General features: G+C 39.1%; 4 protein-coding genes across 7 annotated transcripts in view; 3 read left to right on the top strand and 1 right to left on the bottom strand.

The window, feature by feature from the left end:
• The window catches only part of LOC136236937 (CDK5 regulatory subunit-associated protein 3-like), a 26,976-nt gene extending 11,051 nt beyond the window's left edge, over positions 1-15,925 (top strand). The window contains exons 8-15 of the mRNA XM_066027167.1: positions 13,256-13,392; positions 13,446-13,539; positions 13,854-13,910; positions 14,240-14,381; positions 15,234-15,364; positions 15,410-15,537; positions 15,586-15,757; positions 15,802-15,925. Coding sequence (XP_065883239.1) covers positions 13,256-13,392; positions 13,446-13,539; positions 13,854-13,910; positions 14,240-14,381; positions 15,234-15,364; positions 15,410-15,537; positions 15,586-15,757; positions 15,802-15,873 — 933 coding nt within the window. The 3' untranslated portion in view covers positions 15,874-15,925. The remainder of the gene's footprint in view (positions 1-13,255; positions 13,393-13,445; positions 13,540-13,853; positions 13,911-14,239; positions 14,382-15,233; positions 15,365-15,409; positions 15,538-15,585; positions 15,758-15,801) is intronic.
• On the top strand, positions 119-2,570 carry LOC136236935 (putative per-hexamer repeat protein 5). The gene has a single exon (XM_066027163.1). The coding sequence runs from the start codon at positions 212-214 to the stop codon at positions 2,414-2,416; it is 2,205 nt and encodes a 734-aa protein (XP_065883235.1). The 5' UTR covers positions 119-211; the 3' UTR covers positions 2,417-2,570.
• On the top strand, positions 9,744-11,568 carry LOC136236936 (uncharacterized). 2 transcript variants are annotated; one of them, XM_066027164.1, is made up of 2 exons: positions 9,744-11,132; positions 11,169-11,568. In XM_066027164.1, the coding sequence occupies exons 1-2, from the start codon at positions 9,809-9,811 to the stop codon at positions 11,441-11,443; spliced, it is 1,599 nt and encodes a 532-aa protein (XP_065883236.1). In that variant the 5' UTR covers positions 9,744-9,808; the 3' UTR covers positions 11,444-11,568. The 2 variants fall into 2 exon arrangements, with proteins under 2 accessions (XP_065883236.1, XP_065883238.1); XM_066027166.1 differs by having other exon boundaries at positions 9,745-11,277; positions 11,362-11,568.
• On the bottom strand, positions 15,811-22,512 carry LOC136236938 (24-hydroxycholesterol 7-alpha-hydroxylase-like). Of its 3 annotated transcripts, none has more exons than XM_066027168.1 (11): positions 22,294-22,511; positions 22,112-22,247; positions 20,702-20,937; positions 20,570-20,655; positions 20,012-20,198; positions 19,318-19,469; positions 19,195-19,270; positions 18,431-18,526; positions 18,299-18,387; positions 16,200-16,287; positions 15,811-15,986 (listed from the first exon to the last, which is right to left on the bottom strand). In XM_066027168.1, the coding sequence occupies exons 1-11, from the start codon at positions 22,462-22,464 to the stop codon at positions 15,909-15,911; spliced, it is 1,395 nt and encodes a 464-aa protein (XP_065883240.1). In that variant the 5' UTR covers positions 22,465-22,511; the 3' UTR covers positions 15,811-15,908. The 3 variants fall into 3 exon arrangements, 2 of the variants coding, with proteins under 2 accessions (XP_065883240.1, XP_065883241.1); XM_066027169.1 differs by having other exon boundaries at positions 15,812-15,986; positions 22,112-22,243; positions 22,294-22,419; XR_010692241.1 differs by having other exon boundaries at positions 15,938-15,986; positions 18,179-18,387; positions 22,294-22,512.

Raw genomic sequence — 22,512 nt, 5'->3', positions numbered from 1 at the left:
CTATGTGCTGTTTTGCTAGTCAATTAATAAGCAGGGTGTGGTATGTGTGTGTGTGTGCAGGGCCAGACACAAGTGTTTTTTTGCTTGCCAGTGGGTATATAAGGACCTACTTCCCTACACTAAGCTTCTATACTACTGCTTCACTTGATACTGGCTTTTTGCTGAATCAAGAACTAGTTAACTACTGGTGACTAAGGAAGCTGCAGCAGCAATGGCGTTTGCTGCAGCTCTCCTGTTTGGCTTGTTGCACATTTGTGTGACAGAAGCTAATCTCTACTCAGACCTGTGCACTGGTGGAACTGTTGCTCGTGATGCCCAGGGCTATGGAATATACTGCAGCAAGGACAATCCATGTACCAGTGAGAACTCCTACTGTCAGTCCCACAGACTATTTGGAGTGTGCTGCTGTAAGGAGCCAGCTGCTACTTGTCCTGGATGTACAGTACCACATACTTGTGAGCAAGACCCTTGCAACTCCAGTGTCTGCCATGCTCATCCTGATGCCAAGTGTGTTGTAGATTATTGTGCTGATTGTAATCCTCGCTTCATTTTGGGTAAGGAAGATGTCACTTCATCATGTAATCTACCAACAGACTGTGATGGTATTCAGATTGGTGAAGACTGCTTTGATGAAAGTTGTGTAGTGCTAAAACTAAAAGAACTGACTCTTTGTGAAAGACTTGGTGGAAAGTGTGTTACTAACAAAAGTGGCAAAACCAAAGTGAAGTGTGTTGGAGCAGACACTAGCAAGAAGAATGACAATGATGATGATGAGGACAAAGAGAATAATGAGGACACAAAAGAGCCAGATGATGACTTAGTTTCTAACCTTGATGGACAAGATCAAGCAGTTGTTCCCTTTGAACACAGTCGACTAAAACGCTACTGGAGATATGGGTACAGACCTAAAAACCGAGGTTCCGATGGAGATTCTGACAGTGATGGTTCAGATGACAGTGGCAATAGTAAATCTGGCAGTAGTAGATCTGGTACTGATGATACTGGTAATGGAGGCAACAAGAATCCTGGCTACTACAAATATTACTATGGCAGGTACAAACGAGGATGGTATGGTAGGTATGGTAACAAAGATCGTGACACGGATGGTGAGTCTGATACTGACACTGGGACATCTGGCACTGGAACAACTGGCACTGGGACATCTGGCACTAGTAGATCCAGATCAACAGGCACTAGTAGATCCAGATCATCAAGAAAATCATCAAAAAGATCATCAAAAAAATCATCAAAAAAATCATCAAAAAGATCATCAAGAAGATCCTCAAGGACTGGCTCTTCCAGGACTGGCTCTTCCAGGACTGGCACCTCTAGATCCACAGGAACTGGCACCTCAGGAACTACTACAACTGGCACCTCAGGAACTACTACAACTGACACCTCAGGAACTACTACAACTAGATCAACAGCATCAACTAGTACTAATGACACCGGTAATGGAGGCAACAAGAGACCTGGCTACTATAAATATTACTATGGCAGGTACAAACGAGGATGGTATGGTAGATATGGTAACAAAGATCGTGACACGGATGGTGAGTCTGATACTGATACTGGGACATCTGGCACTGGAACAACTGGCATTGGGACATCTGGCACTAGTAGATCCAGATCAACAGGCACTAGTAGATCCAGATCAACAGGCACTAGTAGATCCAGATCATCAAGAAAATCATCAAAAAGATCATCAAAAAAATCATCTAAAAAATCATCAAAAAGATCATCAAGAAGATCCTCAAGGACTGGCTCTTCCAGGACTGGCACCTCTAGATCCACAGGAACTGGCACCTCAGGAACTACTACAACTGGCACCTCAGGAACAACTACAACTGGCACTTCAGGAACTACTACAACTAGATCAACAGCATCAATTAGTACTAATGACACCGGTAATGGAGGCAACAAGAGACCTGGCTACTACAAATATTACTATGGCAGGCACAAGCGAGGATGGTATGGTAGATATGGTAACAAAGATCGTGACACGGATGGCGACTCTGATAGTGACACTGGGACATCTGGTACTGGAACATCTCGCACTAGATCAACAGGCACTAGTAGATCAAGATCAACTGGCACTAGTAGGTCAAGATCCAGATCTAGGTCAAGATCCAGATCTGGCACTAGTAGGTCAAGATCCAGATCAAGATCAACTGGTTCTAGATCGAAATCAAGTCGCTCCAGGTCAAGATCCAGGTCATCTGGCTCCAGATCAACTGGTACTAGTAGGTCTTCAGGAACTTCCAGATCAGGTTCTAGCAGGTCTAGTGGCAGTAATGGAGGCAATGGCGGTAATGGCGGTGGTAAGAATATAGGTTACTACTACCAATACTACCGAAAGTATAATACTAATCACAAGCGAGAAATTGCTACAGATGAAGTTGATATTATCTATTAAGACCAAAAGTAATGACACTGACAGTGATTGTTTGTGTATGCGCACTTGTAATTCTCTAGATTATTGTACCCAATTTCTAGATTTCTGCTGATTGTGTCATAGATAAATTTGCTATGATTGTTTTATGTTGAATAAGTAATAATTGTAGATTTAACATGTTCGGTGTGTTCATTACAGCAATGTGTCATTGTTGGCAACATGAGACTGGTCTTGTTTCATCTAGTTTAGTGGACTATTTTTGTAGGACTTAGTTCTGGCTATATGCATACTTATTGGGTGTACAATTTAGCTGACTTACCAGCTGTCCATATCCACACCCATGGGACAATACTATCAGCTATCTGTAATTTCCTTTCCTTGACTTATTAGGGAAGTTGCATATTATAATACACTGTGAGAGCTATTGCAACTTTTGTATGTGCAATATGTGATGCTGGCTGAGCTGGTAGTTATGTGCACAGTTTTCAATCATACTCCTATTACTTCATATAATCTCCTTGACTATTGTACAGGTTTCACTGTCTGTAAGAACTTGCATGACACACTATATAGCTAATGTAAAATGACTCACCAGACTGTAATAATGTGTCTGCTCTATTAGAGTATTAAAGTGCAGCCTTCGCTGAAATAAAAGTATTATTTATTGCACTGCAATGAATAGCGATAGGTGGTATTAATAATTTTGAGAATCAATTCAATATATATAAAATATTGACATTATTGACTAATTTGACATTATGCAATCATGTGCATTATAAAGAAGCATAGAGATGTATACAAAAACTACAGTATTAATAGTTTACTGAAGTATTAATAGTTTACTAAAGTATTAATAGTTTACTAAATTAACACAACATCGTCAAGTTTTTGTACCATTAAAATACATGGAATGGCTCACTTGTAACATTTGTACCATAAGTATGTATTATAATATCTATGTTCATACCAACGTTATCCTTCAATCACTATTGGTATTGGCAATATATTGTGGTATTAATTAAAATTCAATTTACTATCACAATGACAAAAAAAAACACCATTCAGTGTGCATGACTATCACCACCTTATTTTCATATTGATTTATTACTTGAACCTGTCAATAAATAATGATGTTTCTTGTGTGGAGGGGCTTCAGCCCTTCCTTCTGACTGCATAGGCCAAGTCCAATGATAATGTAGTTCCCATCCTATGCCTGTGTCATACCTGAGTGCCCCGCATGGTATAGTAAATATTGTCATTGCTTATTTGTAATTCCTGTGCTGCTGCATTGAAGGCTTTCTGTGAAGTTTTGTACTTAACATTTATATACATAACTTAACCAATGTTAGTTAAGCTGTGTAAGCTAAGTTATGCATGGTTAATTTGGTTAAGTTACATTCAACATTATGCCTTATTGAAACTCTAATAGAGCAGTCACTTATACCAGGCTGGTTTTTAATAACAATAAGCCTCCTACCCACATAATTTTGAAACAATCAGGATGAGAACTACGTTTTCTCACTTTCTCAGTTGGAGTGGCCCTGTATAAGCAGAAATTGATGGATGCTTACACTGGGAATTTCCAAACCTTTCTGTAAAGTGAAAAAAATGGGATCCTCCGCATCATTTCCCACCTTTTACCGTGACTGGTGAACCGGACCAACCAGTGTGTGACTCACAACCATTCAGTGTAAACATATTGGCTCACATTGATTTCATGTTCAGGTTGAAAACTGTTGTGCTGTAGCTGATATGAAGATGATGCACAGATTTTATTATCCTGAAGGTGTTTTATTGAAATATTTGTAATGTGGTATCCACTTACATGATGATTACAAGAATGTTAGCATAGTGTGATACATCTACTGTGGATTATATTTCCCCTGTAAGTTTGCGGTGCACAAATAAGCACCAATAGCTATATCAATACTCTAGTCCTCAAACACAACAGTCAGCTACAAGTGTGGGCATTGTGAAACAATTATAAAACAATCTGCAATTATATGTTATGGTAAAAAAGGACTTGTTTTCAAGTATGTTTTCTTGATTAGCTACTTGCTGTGTGAGTTGGCTCAGCATCCATCTTTATTCTACTGCTGGCTGGTTTACTGGAAATTGTGGTCTGCCCGTTTTGCTTGGGATCATCAGTACATGGCCTTGAGGCATATGTAGATTGTAGGGCTTAGTTGAGTATGACAGTACAGCAGTCTTTGAGGTGAGAATGCCATGTAAAGAAACTGTCTAGTCATGGATAAGTTGTAGCTATAATTATAAAGCAGTCATCTTACCATAGCATGATAAAATCTGTACATCCTCTCCATATCAGCTACAGCAGATTTTAACTTGAATGTGAATGTGGGCCAATAGCTAAACATTATCGTTAAATGCGCTATTAGAGCATTTCACCAATTCACTCAGAACTTTTGAAGATTGGACAACGTCTATTAATCTAGGCTATATAGCAGTTTTGACTTTAAAAAAGCCTTTGACTACATTCTCCACCAAAAATTTAGTTATTGGGCTAAATTACTGTTTAATTTGGATCAGTAGTTTTTTGTGTAGCCAACATCAGAGAGTTGTAAATGGTGAGAAGTCCAAGTGGCTCCCTGTAGACAGTGGTATCCCACAAGGCTCAGTGCTTGGGCATTATTTATTTTATATGTTAATAATATCTAAACCAAAACAGCCAAGCTGTAAAAAAAGAGTGAGGCCCCAAAAAGGCCAGGGTGAAAAAAGATGTGAAATCAAAGGTGGCGGCCAAGAATGACCGATGGTAGGTTAATGGCAAAAATTTTAATAACGACAATTCAGGTGAATTTGCATGCCTCCTCTAAGTCTCACTAGGATTCGGCACCAAATTCACCTGAATTAAAATTTTTGCCATTAACCTACCATCACAGCTATTTCTTGGCTGCCACCTTTGATTTCACATCTTTTTTCACTCTGGCCTATTTGGGGGCCACACTCTTTTTTACAGCTTGGCTGTTTTGATTTAGATACCGTAGAGTCGGGTTGTTAAGCACATGTATCTATTAAGCGCATATTATTTGTTAAGCGCATACACATTTCTTGTAATTAACCAAGCGCACATGGCCAAATGCGACGATTGAGCTACACACAACAAGAAACGGCAAGAAAAGCTGAAAGTACTGAAAAATTTATGTCTCCTCAAGCGCTTACATCTCCCTTGAGGTCACCCTTTGCTATGTATACAGCAAATCAGCTATCTGGATAGTGATAATCTCGTTTATCACGAAGGATTTTACCCAGAAATGGAGTCAAATATCTTTACACACTGGCTTGGTTACTGGCACAACTCTATTACAATGTAGTGATTCCGTGATACACTCACCATAATTATTTATTAGGCGTATGCGCCTAACAGATAGTATAAATTTTACAAAAAGTTTTCTCCAAAAATTATAAGCGCATGCGCTTAACAACCCGACTTTACGGTATCACTTCTTTTTGTATTGCAAGCCACAAAACTGGCCAAAAACTGGCTTTGGTGCTTCCTTTTAATTTGTTTTTTTTCCTTTACTGCAGGAATTGTGGAACAAAAGAAGCAGTTTTTTGTATAGCTTTTTGTCTGATTAAATATTTGTATATTTAACAATGAATAAATTGAATGTAGGTAATAAGGTGACTTCTTACATAACTGAACTGTAGCTGAAGCTCTCATTGTTTTTGTAGTTGAACTCTTTTCAGGGTGACTTATTTCTAGCTGAACTCTCTACATGGTGATTTGTTTCCAACATGTATTTCTACAGGCTGATTTGTGTGTAGCTGATCTCTCTATAGGGGTAAATTACTAACTTGTTTGTAGCTGATATCTCTACTGGGTGACTTGTTTCCAGCTGATCTTTCTACAGGGTAATTTGTTTCTAGCTGATCTCTCTACAGGGTGACTTGTTTATAGCTGAACTCTCTACAGGGTGACTTGTTCCTAACTGATCTCTCTACATGGTGATTTGTTGGTAATTGATCCCTCTATAGGGTAACTTGTATCTAGCTGATATCTCTACAGGGTGACTTGTTTCTAGCTGATCTCTCTACAGGTTACCTGTTTCTAGCTGATCTCTCTTCAGAGTGACTGCTCTATAGAGTATCTTGATCTCACACTTGCTACACCAAGTTGGATTTTGTGTTGTAACTCTGTGGCTCTAAGTCTACACCATTGAAGAGCCTTTCTAAGATGATTTCTCCATCTGTACAGCGATTGCTCCAAGTGGTTTTGCATGGCAAGTAATCGTTTATTCTTGATTGCATAATTGTTACACACCGTTGGTCTTTTTGTTGTATCTTTGTGGTTTTAGCTTGATTTCTTTCAAACCATAAAAGGTTTGAGGTTCAATAGTTAATCTATTCACACACCGATTTTCAGCTTCTACCCATAAATGGTTACCCTGTACGCGTGACAACATAATATCAAGAGTTAATAATAATATTAACTCTGGATAATATATTATTGGTGTTATTTTTCAGAATAATTACTAATAACTCCTAGACTGTTTATTGTATATATTCCAGCCAAATTTGGTACCAAGATGTGTTTTTATACCCCCCCCCCCCCCCCCCCTTTTGTGTGCCAAATCTCAAGGCAATTGGATATGGCGTTTGCATTTTATGGCAGTTTTTGTAAGTGTATGAAAAGAGGAAGAAAATAAGAAAAAACAAAGAAACTATGAAGTTGCATATCTCGGGAACACTTAAAGCGATTTCGCTCAAGTTTGGTATGTGGAGTACTGAGGTTGGTGGGCGTATCCACAGCAAATGTCGTCTTGTTTTGTAAAGGCAGCACAGAGGTTCGAAAATTGCATTTTGTTTCTATATACTCACGGTGTTGCGTGCCAGGTGGAAAACTACATTTTTCTCATTTTCTCAGTTGGAATGGCCTTATATAACAAGAAATTGATGGGCACATATAATGCATATTTGCGCCAGGTTTATATAAAGTGAAAATGTAATTCTCTATATTTTCCCACCTTTTACCAATGTGACTACTGATGAACCGGATCAACTAGTGTGACTCGCAATCAGTTCACTATTTGATAGTTTTTTTTATGATTAGTGTTTCATCTTTTGTAAAGGAAGAAGAACTGACCTTAATGGCACTTCCCATCACCATACTCTACTCTAAGCTAAAATGCTCTTTAAAAGTTTAGCCTATATGCTGAACCTACAGCGTTTCACCATAATGCATGGCATATAGTTTAGATATATCTTAGGGTTATTGCTAATGGTTTACTGTACATATCATGAAATGCTCTAATATATGATAACTAGACAGATGCTATAGCATCGAGGGGCGAGCCTGATCAAGTTAAGTAGTGATGCTCATGCATTATAATGGATTGAGATGATATTGCCACAAAAAATGAATAATTGCAAAGTACATAAAGCAATAATTGTACAAGTGTCATTTAATAAGCAGTACGTTCATGACGAAACCTGTGATACGGAAGTAACTGTGTCCTTTGAATTAATGGTATACACCAGTACAGGTGCTGACAGCAACTGGTCTTCAAGGTCGATGCTGCTTGTGTGAGGCACTGCATACGCCAAGATCTGATTTAGAATATCATTGAAAATGGTGACTTTATATTCTTTGTTTTTGTCATCTTCGAGGATAACTCGTGCGACAGTTTTCTTCGGACATTTAGCCATCTTCATTTTAGCGCTACACTTGCCACAGATTACAAGAATCGAGTTGGACCCAGTCACCTTAGCATTGCAGTTTCTGCAGCTTGCATATGAGTCGTTGCTGATGATGGTTACCAGGTCTGCTGTAATAATTTTCAGACTTCCGGAGCCCATAAATATGCTTTCGTCCGCAGTATCACCAATACAACACGTTCTCTTCTTCGTTGCGACAAAGCCCTTCGTTGATCTACAGTCATCTGTGCATACCTGCCTCTATCATATTCCCTACGTCTTGCAAGTCGCTCTTCTCTTTGCTCGGGGGTTTCCCTATTCCGCCTGGCTCTGTACTGCTCCCTCCTTTTCCTCAATCTTTCTTCTCTTTCCATCTGCAATCTAATCCTGGCATGGTTCACCTTACGACTGAGCGATATTTAGAAATGGCATGATATTTCCGTGCACACACACCGTGGCATGGTTGACCTTATGAACCATATTTAGAAATGGCGTGATATTTCCGTGCACATACTCCGTGGCATGGTTGACCGTACGAACCATATTTAGAAGTGGCATGATATTTTCGTGCACGTACTCCGTGGCATGGTTCACCGTACGAGCGATATTTAGAATTTTCGTAGTTTTCCGTTTTCGATCGCGAATGGTTCACCGTACGAAATCTCTCGCTAGTGTGGGGCTCGCTCAGGCTCGCCCCAATGATGTGTGGCTTGTAATAAATATTTAGCTATACTGGCCCACCTTCGTATTCAGGTTGAAATCTGTTGTACTGTAGCTGATATGAAGAAGGTACACAGATTTTATCACAAAAACTGCTTTATGCAACTGAAGGAAATATTTGTATCCACTATATCCACACATGTATGATGACCACAAAAATGTTATCATAGCGTGATGCAGCTACTGTGGTTTATACCGTAAGTTTGTTGTGTTCAAAGGAGCACCAATAGCTAGCTATATCTCTACCTCTCTTTAGCTACAAGCATGCACATTGTGAAACCATCCACAATCCTTATGTTTTATAGCTACTTAATTACTGCATGTGTAAGTTGGCACATTGCTGGCTGGAAATTGTGGTCTACCTGTTTCACTTGTAATAGTTATAAGGTGTAGATTGTAGGGCTTTAGTATAGAAGTATTTGAAGTGGGCAAAGAAACTGCATGCCTAGTCGTGGATAGCTACTGCATTACAAATGTTTCAGTATGTTGTAATCATCTTCATATAAAATTTGTGTAGCTATCCCTTCCATATCAGCTGCAGCAAATGTCAATGTGGGCCAATAGTTTTATTAATACAAGTGGGCATCACCTGAGATTTTTACAACCACCCACTAGAATCAGTGCTTATCACAATTCCTTTTTCCCATTGACGATACAATGATAGAATAATCTCCCAGAACCTGTGATTTGTGCATTAAGTGTAGAACATTTCTAATCATTGTTAAGTAACTTATAGCCAATCATAATGTACTTTTATACTCATACTTGAGGTCTTGTACAATAATAAAACAATAATAATACAGGCACCACTGCATTATTCGTTGAATGCTCTATTAGAGTATTTCACGATACACACAATTTTTAAAACTTCACGTGTTGAACGTGTATAGGCGCCGTGGAAGTCGTAATTGATCAGCGCATATCGCGGTCTGGAAAAGGGTTAGGGGGAGTGGCTTGTCATGAATGACGTCATAGCTGCGGTGTTGCTTATTGTGCATTTTTATCGTCGAAAGTCTTGTGACATTTCATTTGAGAATAATGCTTAGCGGAACTGTGTTAATTTTTGCGGCTACACTCCTCGTCGTGTGCAGCGCACAAGACGAACTGAAACCGTGCGATGGCGCTCACGTAGCGAAGGACGCTAATGGAAGAAGTGTAAATTGTGGGAGGGGCACCAAAGGAGTTAAGGGATGCCCTGGCTACGAAGAAAATATCGCGTATTGCAATATCCACCCAACCGACCGTTTTGCAGTCTGCTGTATTAGAGGGGACGCCAGTTGCAGTGAAATAAAGTGCCCGAATGGGACCGAATGTGTTGAAGAGAAGGACGAAAACGGCGTTGTATCTGCAGACTGCGTAGAAGAAGAAGAGTGTACCGGAGTACTACATGGGGGAAAGTGCTATGAACCATCCTGCCTTCCAGGCGGCAAACATCATAGAGGACTTGATGTGGCAGTGATGCAGTGCGAGAAGAAGGACGGCTTTGTTTGCAAGAGAACCGGAAAGCATGTACGTTGTGAACAGAAGATCAACCCAACTCGTCCAATCAATAAGCTGGCACAATCCACCTCAAGTAAGTCAGTAGTTACAAAATCCCCTGAGGTGGAACCAGCCACTCCCACAACTTCAACACAGGCTACTCCCACCTCAACACCCTCTTGTAAGCCAATGAAGAAATATGAAGATGTTAAGTGTGAGGATCCATTTGTGACGGATAGGAATGGTACCTGTGTGCACAAGAGATGTGTATCCAGGAGGAGGGGTGAAGTTAGCGCATGTGAGAAAAAAGGCAAGCGCTACTGCATGAAAGATGATATGGGAAGAGTTGACTGTCAATTTTGTAAAGGAACTGAAATGAACAACTTGTGTATTGTTGATGAGTGCATCAAGAGTGATATAAACGCAGTTACTACCTGTGAGCAAACGGGAGGAGAATGCCAAAGGATTAGGCATGCAGTGGTGTGTATTAGTAAGCTAGATGACAAAAATGATAGTCTCCCAATATGCCCACCTGTAAAGGGTTACAAAGAACATAATGGTGATGACAAAGATAATGATAAAGATTATAAATATGATGATGACGACGATGATGATGAAAAAGATGATGACAAATACGATTATGATGACGATGACAAAGATGGTGACGAATATGATTATGATGATGATGACGACAAGGACGACAAAGAAAATGATGACAAAGATGATTGTAAAAACAAGAGAAGAGGTCAATGTATGCGCATAAAGCCATCGCCGTCATCTACCAAGTCAACAGTCAAACCCAAGCAAACACCCGGGCCTAAAGGTGGGTTTGATGGCCGCAAGCCAGGTGATGGCCGCAAACCAGGTGATGGCCGCAAGCCAGGTGATGGCCGCAAGCCAGGTGATGGCCGCAAGCCAGGTGATGGTCACAAGCCAGGTGATGGAACCAAGCCAGCAGAAAAACCAGATGACCGCAAACCAGACAGTAAGCCTGGTGATGAGCCCAAGCCAACACCAAAGCCAGTCAGGCCAACACCAAAGCCAGTCAGGCCAACACCAAAGCCAGTCAGGCCAACACCAAAGCCAGTCAGGCCAACACCAAAGCCAGTCAGGCCAACAGGTAAACCGGATGGGCACAAGCCACATGATGGACGTAAGCCAGGTTTTGAGTATAAGCCAGCCAGAATGAGGTGAACAATCACTTTGTAGCAACCAAATGTACACTGGACTCTTGTATTGCTGTGTAGTAGACATTTGTTACATTGTGTATAGTGTTTGTTACATTGGTATCATAATATAATGGTTATATCCAACTCAAACATTCCTGAAGGAGCAACTGACAACTCACATCAGTAAGATATGATACTTGTGTTAAATGGCTTTGTGCTATATGTTTTAAAGTGGTACTGATGCTCACCCAACTGTAGGTGTTTTACTGAGACTTTGTTTAGATACAGTGTATATCATACATTCATAAAGTGGATTTTTTTTTTGTCAATGGGTGAGGTAGCACTTAATTACTGGATTCAGTGTATACGTCATGTGTAGCACTTAACTTGTTGTTCTTCCCATTGTGATCTTAGTCTATAAAATCCAACTCAATTAGAGCCATTGCAGTACTTACATTGTAAACCCTAAAATTATAAGTTTGTGTGACTGTTGTCATTTCAGCTATTAACCTTTGAAATGTGGATTAATTTTAAGAAAGATATGTAATGTTGACTTATTTAAGAAGGCGATTCCCTATAATGATTGAAAACCCTGCAACCAAAGGAGCTGCGTTAAGAGCATAAATTACCTATTACAGTATTTTTCCAATTTCTGGGCTGTTTTGGTTTACAAACTGGTACTAATGACGGGTTTTATTAAGTAAACCACACAAGACATGTAATTTATATAATAAGAAATGCTTTGTAGTACTATGTACTGGATGTGTTGTTTCCTTTATACGACTTTTGTGTAAAACTGATGAACTGTAGAGGCTAATTCAACATACAGGATATGCAGTTGGTACATCCATATTCCATTGAACAGTCCTAAGGGATGGGTAAGGTTGGTGATTTAGTGATTGTCTCACAGGTCAGATAGTAGTGGTCATGTGACCTTTGTGGTCTTGAGCACTTAATGATTTGTGTATATTACTGTGGTCTGATTATGATTACTGTGTCATCATTATTACAAAACAATTATCAGGTCACTATAACTACTAGTGTTCTATTGATCCACAGCCTCCTGCTGCCCACAGTCACTAGTAACTTCTCCTCTTCCACGCAGGTAGAACCTAGCCTCGCAGCAGCAGCCACCACAATCTACACACATTTTGCATCAGGGTGGTTAGGGCATGTTGCTGAATCACAAGGTGGACTGAAGCAAGCAAATTTCTCCTCACCACAGCAGCACTTTTTGTGGTGATCATCACACAGGGCTGTCCCAGGGCAGGTGTTGTTTTTTGAACATTCCACACTAACAGCATCTCCCAAGTCCTTACAAACATCACACCATTCTGTCACATCTCTACGTAACACAAAGAACTGAGGATCACATCCCTCACAATAGTTAGGCCTGCACTTTGCACGAGGGAACCTATAGCAGGTAGCTCCTTCACAGGGATCAGCATCACACTCAACTGGATCACATACTGGACGTGTCCCACCACCCCTGCCCCTTCCTCCTCCACCTGTGTTGCCACCCCTGCCCCTTCCTCCTCCATCTGTTTCCCCACCCCTGCCTCTTCCTCCTCCACCTGTGTCCCCACCCCTACCTCTTCCTCTCCCAGCCATGGCAGGGTGACATGCCAACAGCATTAATGTCACCACTATTAATACACTCTTCATATCTTCTTCACTATGAAATGCACTGTGTTGTGAGTGCCAATGTATTTATACTATGTACACAGTAGGTGTTCACATTAGACAACTATTCCATTAGACCACATTTGAAGTGGTTCCTCTAATTTAGCTACTAATGTGTCGTGACCGCTACAAGTTAAGGAATGTGTTTTTGTAGGGGGTCAACGTGAAGGAAGAGCTACTGTGTCTTGTTGACGAGTTGCCGTCAGTGTATGATAAGGTAATGAAGATGTTACCAACACTTCAACCAGCTGTCAGTTATTACAAGTCATTTGTGGAGATCGCCTGCAGCAGGTGGGTGTGGCTATGTGTTGGTGCACAATAATGGGTGTGACTTACTCATGTAGAAAATCAACTAATGAACTGCTACCAATGTTGTGCTACCTAAATGACAATGGTAATGTCACATTGCACCAATGGAAAACAGGAGAAGCTCCCCAGGTGGGAAATAATACATCTAATCTACGGCCACAGTACAATATATGTACCCTATAATGTTTTATGGAAGTCCTAAAAGTTAAAGTGACACCCTAAAATGCAGACAATAAGACACGTATTGATTGTCCCATTTGTATGTATAGTTGACTCCTGAAACAAGAAAATTTAGTAATCAGGACTCTTGTCTGTGGTCTTGTCCGTATCAACACACACACATACACACTACACACATTTACACCCCTGTAATCAGGATACCCTACCTAGGTGTCCAGAATAGATGGGGTTCCACTATACCTTAACAATTTCTATCATGTTAGGTAGAGGAGCAACAGCAGCATCAGTGTTCATCAGTAGCAGCTGGAGATGAGCTGGTGGTACGTGTGTTGTAAATGCGCAAAGAAAAGTGATGTCTTGATAATAGTTTAAAAGAATCAGAAATTGATGTTTCTGCAATGTTTTTAATCATAGATTTTTAATGATCCTCAAGATACTTATATGGAAATTGGACATTAGTCCTGTTACATATCAGTATGTGTGGAATTTAAGGTCTCTTATCAGTGTGTATATCATGGTCAAATTTTTTTGCAATTTGCCTTCTATATAATTGTTTGTGTTTGAAGGGAAAACCATGAAATCCTCATAAATTGTTTGTAATTCGTCGTAAATATAAGTGATAACCATGTCCTTGTTGTTACTGCTGTAGATTGATTGGGGGGAGGGGCTCAAGGAAGCAGAACAAGACAATAATGCAGAGATTGACTTTGGTGACATTGACTTCAACACAATATCACTGGAAGGGATTACTACATCTGATATCACCACTGAGCAGTCTGTGATGTCACAAGGTGTGCAGTAGTTCACATTGGTAATGGGTGTGGCTCTAGTTGTGCGCACACTGGAACCCGTAGGTGTCTGGATTATGTAAGTGTCCTCAAGTGTCCACATAAAAAGGTTCCAATGTTTGTCCATAAAAACTTAAACTGTACTCCCTATACAGTATCTACCCAGTGCTACGAGGTTTGTATAATTTGCCAGGTCATCAAAATTGTGTTAGGTAAACTCATATGGCAGGTAAGCATATTCTTTAGACAACAAATTCTGCCACCAATGATGCAATCATTCACCACACAATACAACTTCACGGCTAATGATTTCTGTGATGTAAAATTTTTTTTGCATATGCTGAGTTTGCTGTTTGATTTGTTCGTTAGTTGTAGTTTTGCAGACGTAAAAAGCAAACAATGACACAGACTAGCCCCAAAATGGATTTTAGTCTTTTTGTGAAGCAGTTATCATCCACTAATTTAAGCAAAAAGCAGTGCAGATGAGTTTATTTTTTTGCATGACTCAGAACGTATTAATGCAACTTACATACTTAGTTTAGCAACTTACATACTTAGTTTAGCTAGAGTAGTCATTTGGTATTGATGTGGTTGCAGTCATTTAATAATGGATACCAATAATTATTGTCAGATGATTTAGTGAGGTTAACTGTGACGTGGGAAGGGATAAGAAACTGATTAATGTAAATGTGCGCTTGAGCAAACTTTCATGTGATTAAATAAAATAGTATCCTTTCATAATATTCTATTGTTAACAAATACTTCCAGCTCACATAAAGTGACAATTAATAATTTCTCATAAAGGTTTCTGGATTGTATGGTATAATGATTTTGTGAAATTGTTGTCATTGTCAGATACAGACACACTACTTGCAAATGTCACAACAAGGAACAAGCTGCTAGATGACCTGATGGAGTTGAGTGGCTTCCTTGGGCAGCGAATCACTGAGCTTAGCTCTGATACTGACTTTCCATTAGCTGGACAGGTGGGTGTGGTTAGTAGGTGTGGCTTACTCTTACTACGACACTAGATGGGTGATACCTTACAAGTACAGAGCAGTCAGAGTATACAAGACATGTTGAGTAGTGTGAGTGATGTGATTGGTTGTATCACAGCAACCAGGACACAACATCTATACATGATCAAGTTATCTCCACGGTAAACTGATAATGAACATATTATATTTTTACTATGCTAACACAACAGGTATGTGGACAGGCTGGCAGATGACTTAGCCCATCAATTACAGTTGTCACGTCGACCAGCAATACAAATAACAACACTAACAAGCAAACGGGAAGAAGCCCTAGAAGTACTGGGTAACACAGAACCGTTACTAAGCAACCTGATAAAGGAAACCAAAGAACTACAAAAACAAGTAAGTATCTCATGATCAGCCCTCCCTTATCCCACACCCCCTAGATCACAGAGGAGGTTTCAAAGAGATACAACAATCGGATGGTACATCTGATTGGAGAAATTAACACCATTTAATGAGCACCACACAACATATTATAAAAATATGAAAATTAATATTTGTTCTTCAGTTGTACAGCTACACGACATGGTTGTTGAGGCTGGGGACTACCCACAAGATGTAATGGACTCTGTGGAACAATAAGTAATAATAGTGACATGTGGGGGGACCTCTTTTGGTGGACATAGTGATATTAATGTCAACCACGACAGACAACAGTGGCATGTCATTATTTGAAAACATCACTGCAGTATAACCACTATCATGTTCTTAACACAAATCACTGTTTGAAGGTTTCATAGGCTATTATGCTCTAACAGTTAAGAACAATTAGAACACTCACTGGGTCTGGCACTTGGTCTAGCATTTGGAAATCCATCATGTGGATCACCATGGCAACAACTAAGTGCATCTCCATAAGAGCAAACCATCTACATGAGATAAAATCACATCATCAATGACCACATTAATACTACAGTAACATGTTTTAATTCACTGTGAAATTTTGTTCATAGCAAAAAAAAGTGTGAGACATTTTGGCAAAAATATTTCTGAGGACCTGTATAGAGTCACTTGTATGGATTCACTATACAGATAGAAAATCAGAAAGGACCGAATTCTCATCCACAGAAATTTTCATAGAAGTAGCAAATTCATTGCATTGTGTATCCTTAAAACTCTGAATTTTGCGGGAAAAAGTTGACAATGCTAAACCAACATTTTCCCTTGAAAAATTAATCATTACTTGGGAATTATGTGGAAAAAACTCAAGTATTGTTAAACTGTGAAAGTCTCAGTAGTGCCAGGATCAAAGGTAGCTACACAATAAAGTTGTTAGCAGACACATAACACATGTACATAACATGTTACACACATAATGACCACATGTTATAGTGTAGTTCCAGTTCTTGATAAACAACAATCAATATTTGTGGGCCATTCACAATTTCAGTGGTTGATACTTTGGTTAACCATCATTGAGACAAATATCTTAACCCACGGTTATTGTCCATGACAGTAGTTCCAGACTGCCTCAAAATCTCTACCAAACTAATTGCTGTTTTAAAAGTATTTGCAGGACAATGTTTTTTGAGTGAGAATAAAGGGAAGAATATTTTTCAGTGCCAAATAAAAAATTTGCAAGGAATAATTATTTACGTACATGTATGGTAATACCTGCCCCACCCTTATACATTTTCCAATAGACAGAAGAAATCAGCTCAATTATAAGTTCAAAGCCATGCAGTGTTCTTATAAATAAAAATAATATTTACTTGAGTATGTTAAATCTCGGTTGTCTCTCCAATAATATGAAATGCTCATGGTACTTTCATTTTGTATGTTAAAACATGTGACAGCTACCACAGTTCCAGTTCTTGATAAACATGTTTTGTGGGCCATTCTCCAGGTCGTGGGATTGTTCCTTTGGTTAACCATCATCGCAATGAGTAAACACTAGCCAATGATCCAGACTGCACTTGAAAAGGTCTCATAAATACAAGGCCTGCATTTACAGTATCCTAATTCACTGGTAATCGGTATTTTGAAGAACGTTTTCATGTAAGGAATTTTCAGTCTACAGTAGTGCACCCTAAAATTTGTGCAATACTTTTTGTATGCCACTACCACTTAGCTAACAGGTGCCATTATAATTATTGCTAGTGTAAGTGTGTGAGCTGAATACCAGTGTGCATAATATTTATATAACACATAAACTTTTCCACAATAGACTGTTACGGTCCATTTTTATTCAACATTAACAACATCTTCATTAAAAATTCATGTCATAAAAAAAATTAATGAATTGGAACTATAAAACTAGTGTACCTGTCACATGCTTTTGTGGTTGCTAGTATACTGCTATTGTTAAACTGTTGAGGGTAGCTTAGAATGGTCTGTTTCACATAATGTATTCGGTTGTACTGAGTCCTACTGGAATCAGGGTCTTCCCTAAAGAGTGGACACCACCACTCTATTTTGTTCCAAACTCTTTTGATGTAGTAAAAGGAATGTATATTATTGACAAAACTTGATAGCAAATCATTCAATACTTTACCAGTTTTTTGTTTTGCTTGGGGATAACTAAAATGACGGCCGAATGCTAACTACTTTGCATTTATTTGAACAGCTAAACTTTATTCCACACCATTTACCCTGTACAATGATAATAATGAAAATTACATATATGTATCACATACACACATGCACATTGCACTACATGTACCACAGCACACACATACACTTTTTAGTGCTACAAAACATACAGTAAATGAAGATTGATAGATATTGTATATTGTTACTGTACTACTATTAAAATCTTACATGCCAATGTGAAGGCATCCCATGAACACTGAAGTTTAATAGACCCAGTTACCAAGCAATATGGTTCAACATTCACAAGAAGTAGTAAACTTCTATGTTATCACTAATGTAGCTAATCACCTGCCAGGGCACTGGTAACGCCCTCCTCCAAAACCAACGAAGCCCTCAAGGAACTGATTCTTGTTCAGATCACATGATCTCCATCGATCCTAGCAACACATCACCATGACAGCCACCAGTTACTATGGTTACCGGATCAAATTTGTCAGGGGAAGGGAAGAGGTCTGGATTACGATGTTCCCAAAATGGAGACAACATCAGATAGTGGCCTTGGGGTATAGTGTAGTCCTATGGCATGCAGTAATACATAGCATAACACACACCAAAAATCAGCTCACACAAGTGAGGTCCAAATTCATAGCCCCAAGCAGAATTTGTGTTCACAACACACAAGTGGCTTTCTCTATAATATTATGGATACTTGATACTACGAAAGAAGGTAGTAAGTTTTCATACAACCTATCCCACTAAAGTCAAAGACTTTACAAGGACTATAAAGTTGAATATTAGGTGGGAAGAGTGTTTATATATATGCAAAATCATTCAATTATATAGAGTTTTGTTCAATTACTCTAATAGACCATACACCTGTTGACAAAATACTCTAATTGAACTATTAGGGTAATGGGTGTTTTGACATTCAGATAATTGGCTTTCCACTATAATAATGTTATTGTCCAATACAATGAGCTCAAAGGAAAGTGTTAAAAAGCAAACAGGGAGGTGATAAAGCAAGCAGCGATAGGAGCCTTATTGTAGTCTAAATCATTTTTGGAATAGAACTTTATAGCAACTGTAGAAAATTTATTGACATTTGTCCTCAGCTTTACCATGTCAGTACCTAAAATATTCCTATGGTGATATAACTCAAAAAAGTATAAGAAGTTGAGGCCAAATTTCAATTTACAAACATTTGGACCTCAACCATAAAACGCTGTATGGTGTATACCACTCACTCCCAGTGTGTGTGTTTCTGTCACTTTACGTGTTATCATGCCTGGGGGTCTCAGCCGAATGGCTTCCAGGACGCATCTACACATAGATCACATGATCGCAAAATCTGACCATACAGACTTCACCTCTTAACAGTCAGTAGTTGTTGTATCATCTCATATGTTATGGGGGTGTGGCCTAGCTCATCAAGAGGTGGGAGGATGCTTGTTACTTCCTGTGTCACTGCTTGGTGTATCACAGGGTCAGACAGGATGAAACACAGTGTCCAAAACACCATCTAGAAAATAACACAGATGACAAAGTGGAACCTGACTTTGTACCACAGGCAGGCCCAAGTATATACCATCACTACATGTTTTCCCACCAGGCACATGCTAAAGCATTGTAGGGAGTCACATTAAATAAAACTCTATTGAACTACAAAATATCCTAACTCAGTGGCAACTTGATTATCTGCAGTCTCATATGGTGCAGTAGTACAGTATAGTAGGTATCTCCTTCCAAAATGCCACCCATAAAAAAACTTACGCGATGAAAAGCACCTTTATGGAAGAGTCATAGTGTTACTAATGCCAGATACAGCATTAAAAACAGCAAAACCCCTACAGAAGAATAAATACTAAATAAAAACCAGGGGCCAAATTCAATTTTTAGTCACCCTGCCAGCCTGCCAGACCACAGTCACAAAGCTAGAGGCTAAATGACGCAATGTATGACTACCATATTATGCCACAATTAAATTTTTGTGCTTGACTTTCATATCACATTAACTTTTCTTATATACACCAGCCACTCCCACAAGCCACACCCTTCACTTACAGGAGTAGCATTAGCTTGTGATGCCCACAACAGCAGGACACCGTAGTTAGGTGCATTCTCCTTATCAACTGTTGCTAGGATCTTATTGAACACTGATTGGCTGGAATCACTCATCTCAGCCCCATCCCTTTTCATCAGAAATTGCTGGAACAGTTTCTGCAGCCATTTTTTGTGTGTGCTCCACTCCCTGTGAGTGTGTGATAGTGTGACATGAGATAATTGTGATACCTTAAACAACAAAAGCTTGGTGAGACCAGAGCTTGGTAGATCATCATACAGTAATTTATAAGTTTTATACTATTGAATAATGCAAAATACCTATAGAGGTAGCTACTGTAAATGGCTAACAAAGCTTGGCTATTTTCCATAAATCTTCAAACTTTGTTGTTTATGTTATAAGGAATATTGCAATACTTTGTCTGTCTAAAAATATTCTGTTAATCACACTCTTGCATCTTTACTAGAAAGATGCAATAAGAAGTATCTAAGCATAATGCTATTCTCATTTTACAATACAATCATTGTACGATAATTGTACCGCTACCGTTTGTTGAGTACCTTAGTAAAACAGATGGCAATTCAGCTCCATATTCAAAGTCCTGATCATACTTGAAAAAATGTTCTTGGAATTCCAATACCTTGTCCTAGTGGGTGGAGCTCAATGCAGTGCAAGACAATAAACAGTCACACCTTCCCCTCAGGCATAACATCATCACCAAACAGTCTGGCTACTGTTGCAGGGAACATGATGGATTTGACTAACATCATCAAGTCCATTTCTCTGTCTTCCATCTTGGATATCCCATAGTGTAGTTTACTTGACAACAGATCACAGATTGTTGACAGGCTGGCGGGTACAAAGCTCCCCTTGATGAGGTCATGCATTGACGAGTGGTAGGTGAAGAATGATGACTTGGACACTCCAGCTAACAGGTGGGATGTAGAATATGTAATAAACTATTACACAGCAGTTATCCAACCCCTAATATTTGTGATTCTTAAGCTGTGTGTAAAATAACTATTCTAATGTAACAATTGTTTCTTATGAGATTTCATTGTATTTATGTTGTGTAATTGTCACCCCCATCCCGTACATTGGTTCACTGGAGAGCATTGACTCTTGTTACCTATTCATCTTAAAAAAATACCGGACTAGAATAGTTTTTGGGATTTGTCCTAACAGATACCAACATCTACTATTTTAGTGCTGCACAGTGATTAAATTGCACATTGACATACGTACGTACAGGCAAAAATTTAGAAAAGCTAGCAGAAGAAAACTTAGACATATAATTCCATCAAAGTTTAACTCCCAGCAAAGATAATTTTACAGACTTCATGGATACCTGTACACATGTGAACTGCTGGGAACAATAAACTTCAATTGATATTTTTCTCATAATTTCGTCAAAGTTTCTGCAAAATATAGTATGGGAGAGTGGGACATAAATTCTGTGCTTGCCATTAGTCATTGAGTACACTTAATATGTCAACGTTAACCATTTACAAGTCATTACATATTTTTTGATACAAATATTAACTGCTAACTTGAACTGCTTTTCCTGACCTGGCATGTCAGTAACAATATTTAGCTGCAATTGACTGTTTTATTGGAGTATATCAGTCTTTACAGGTGTTGGAGCTGTGCCCACCCCTGAATACCAGTAGTCTACAACCATCTTAGAGGGATCAAGTGATTCTCTTTTTTTTTAGTTTGGCAAAAACTTGATTCGCTGTTTTGTGAAATATAAGGCCAGGCAAGCTTGATTAGTTGTTGTTCATCTCCACCCACATCACTTTTCACTCCACCACCTCAAATTTCACTACAGTTGCCATCAATCACATGCATGTACATTTTGAAGTGGGGAAGATTGTTGATCATTATTATAGCGGCACAGAAAACATCTCTTACTACTCAGCAAAGACAAGCTTTTGGTTAACCTTTACAATAACTGATAACCTACATTTTCTTCAATAATGAATAATGACCTGCCCACAATATTTAGTGGATAAGTCATAAAAGATGGCGGTATACAGCTTTTTTTCAAAACTGAACAATGACAAATATAAAGATTTTACAATGTGCACACATTATCTCACCAGCTCGTTCAGTAAATGGCTGCACTGCTTGTTGGAAATCAGCATGTGTAGTGTGGAAGAAGTAGTTATGGTGGGTAGGGCTCGTTACAAAAGTCATGTACTTTCCAGCAGCATGTATGGTGAACACGTGACCTAACTACACCATACAGTAATCTTTATTAACTGCAAATAATCACCTGCACCTCATCTTTTGTCTTCTTAATGAAGTTCAGTGGTTCTTTACCAAACTCGACTGCACATCCTAGCCACGGTAGCCACCCCGTGCGTAATGGCGGACACTTCGCCCCACGTGATGCGCTGCTGTAGATCAGTAGTAATGCTAGTAAGCCAGCTAATATCAGAAGCCACCACATCGTGTATGAGTTTGAATGTACGATAGATAGTATACTCTCCGGACACTC

This window comes from Dysidea avara, chromosome 10, assembly GCF_963678975.1.
Source record: "Dysidea avara chromosome 10, odDysAvar1.4, whole genome shotgun sequence".
Taxonomy (NCBI): Eukaryota; Metazoa; Porifera; class Demospongiae; order Dictyoceratida; family Dysideidae; genus Dysidea; species Dysidea avara.
Note: the sequence above shows the minus strand (reverse complement) of the source record. Positions and strands in the feature narration are given on the sequence as shown.

Excerpts from the sequence above, each read along its gene's own strand:
- LOC136236935 (XM_066027163.1), top strand. The coding sequence starts at position 212 with ATGGCGTTTGCTGCAGCTCTCCTGTTTGGCTTGTTGCACATTTGTGTG.
- LOC136236936 (XM_066027164.1), top strand. The coding sequence starts at position 9,809 with ATGCTTAGCGGAACTGTGTTAATTTTTGCGGCTACACTCCTCGTCGTG. Across the intron at positions 11,133-11,168 it reads AGGTGATGGCCGCAAGCCAG|GTGATGGTCACAAGCCAGGT; the intron begins GTGATGGCCGCA and ends GCCGCAAGCCAG.
- LOC136236938 (XM_066027168.1), bottom strand. The coding sequence starts at position 22,464 with ATGTGGTGGCTTCTGATATTAGCTGGCTTACTAGCATTACTACTGATC. Across the intron at positions 22,248-22,293 it reads TTAAGAAGACAAAAGATGAG|TTAGGTCACGTGTTCACCAT; the intron begins GTGCAGGTGATT and ends TGTATGGTGTAG. Across the intron at positions 20,199-20,569 it reads TTGCCATCTGTTTTACTAAG|GGAGTGGAGCACACACAAAA; the intron begins GTACTCAACAAA and ends ACACACTCACAG.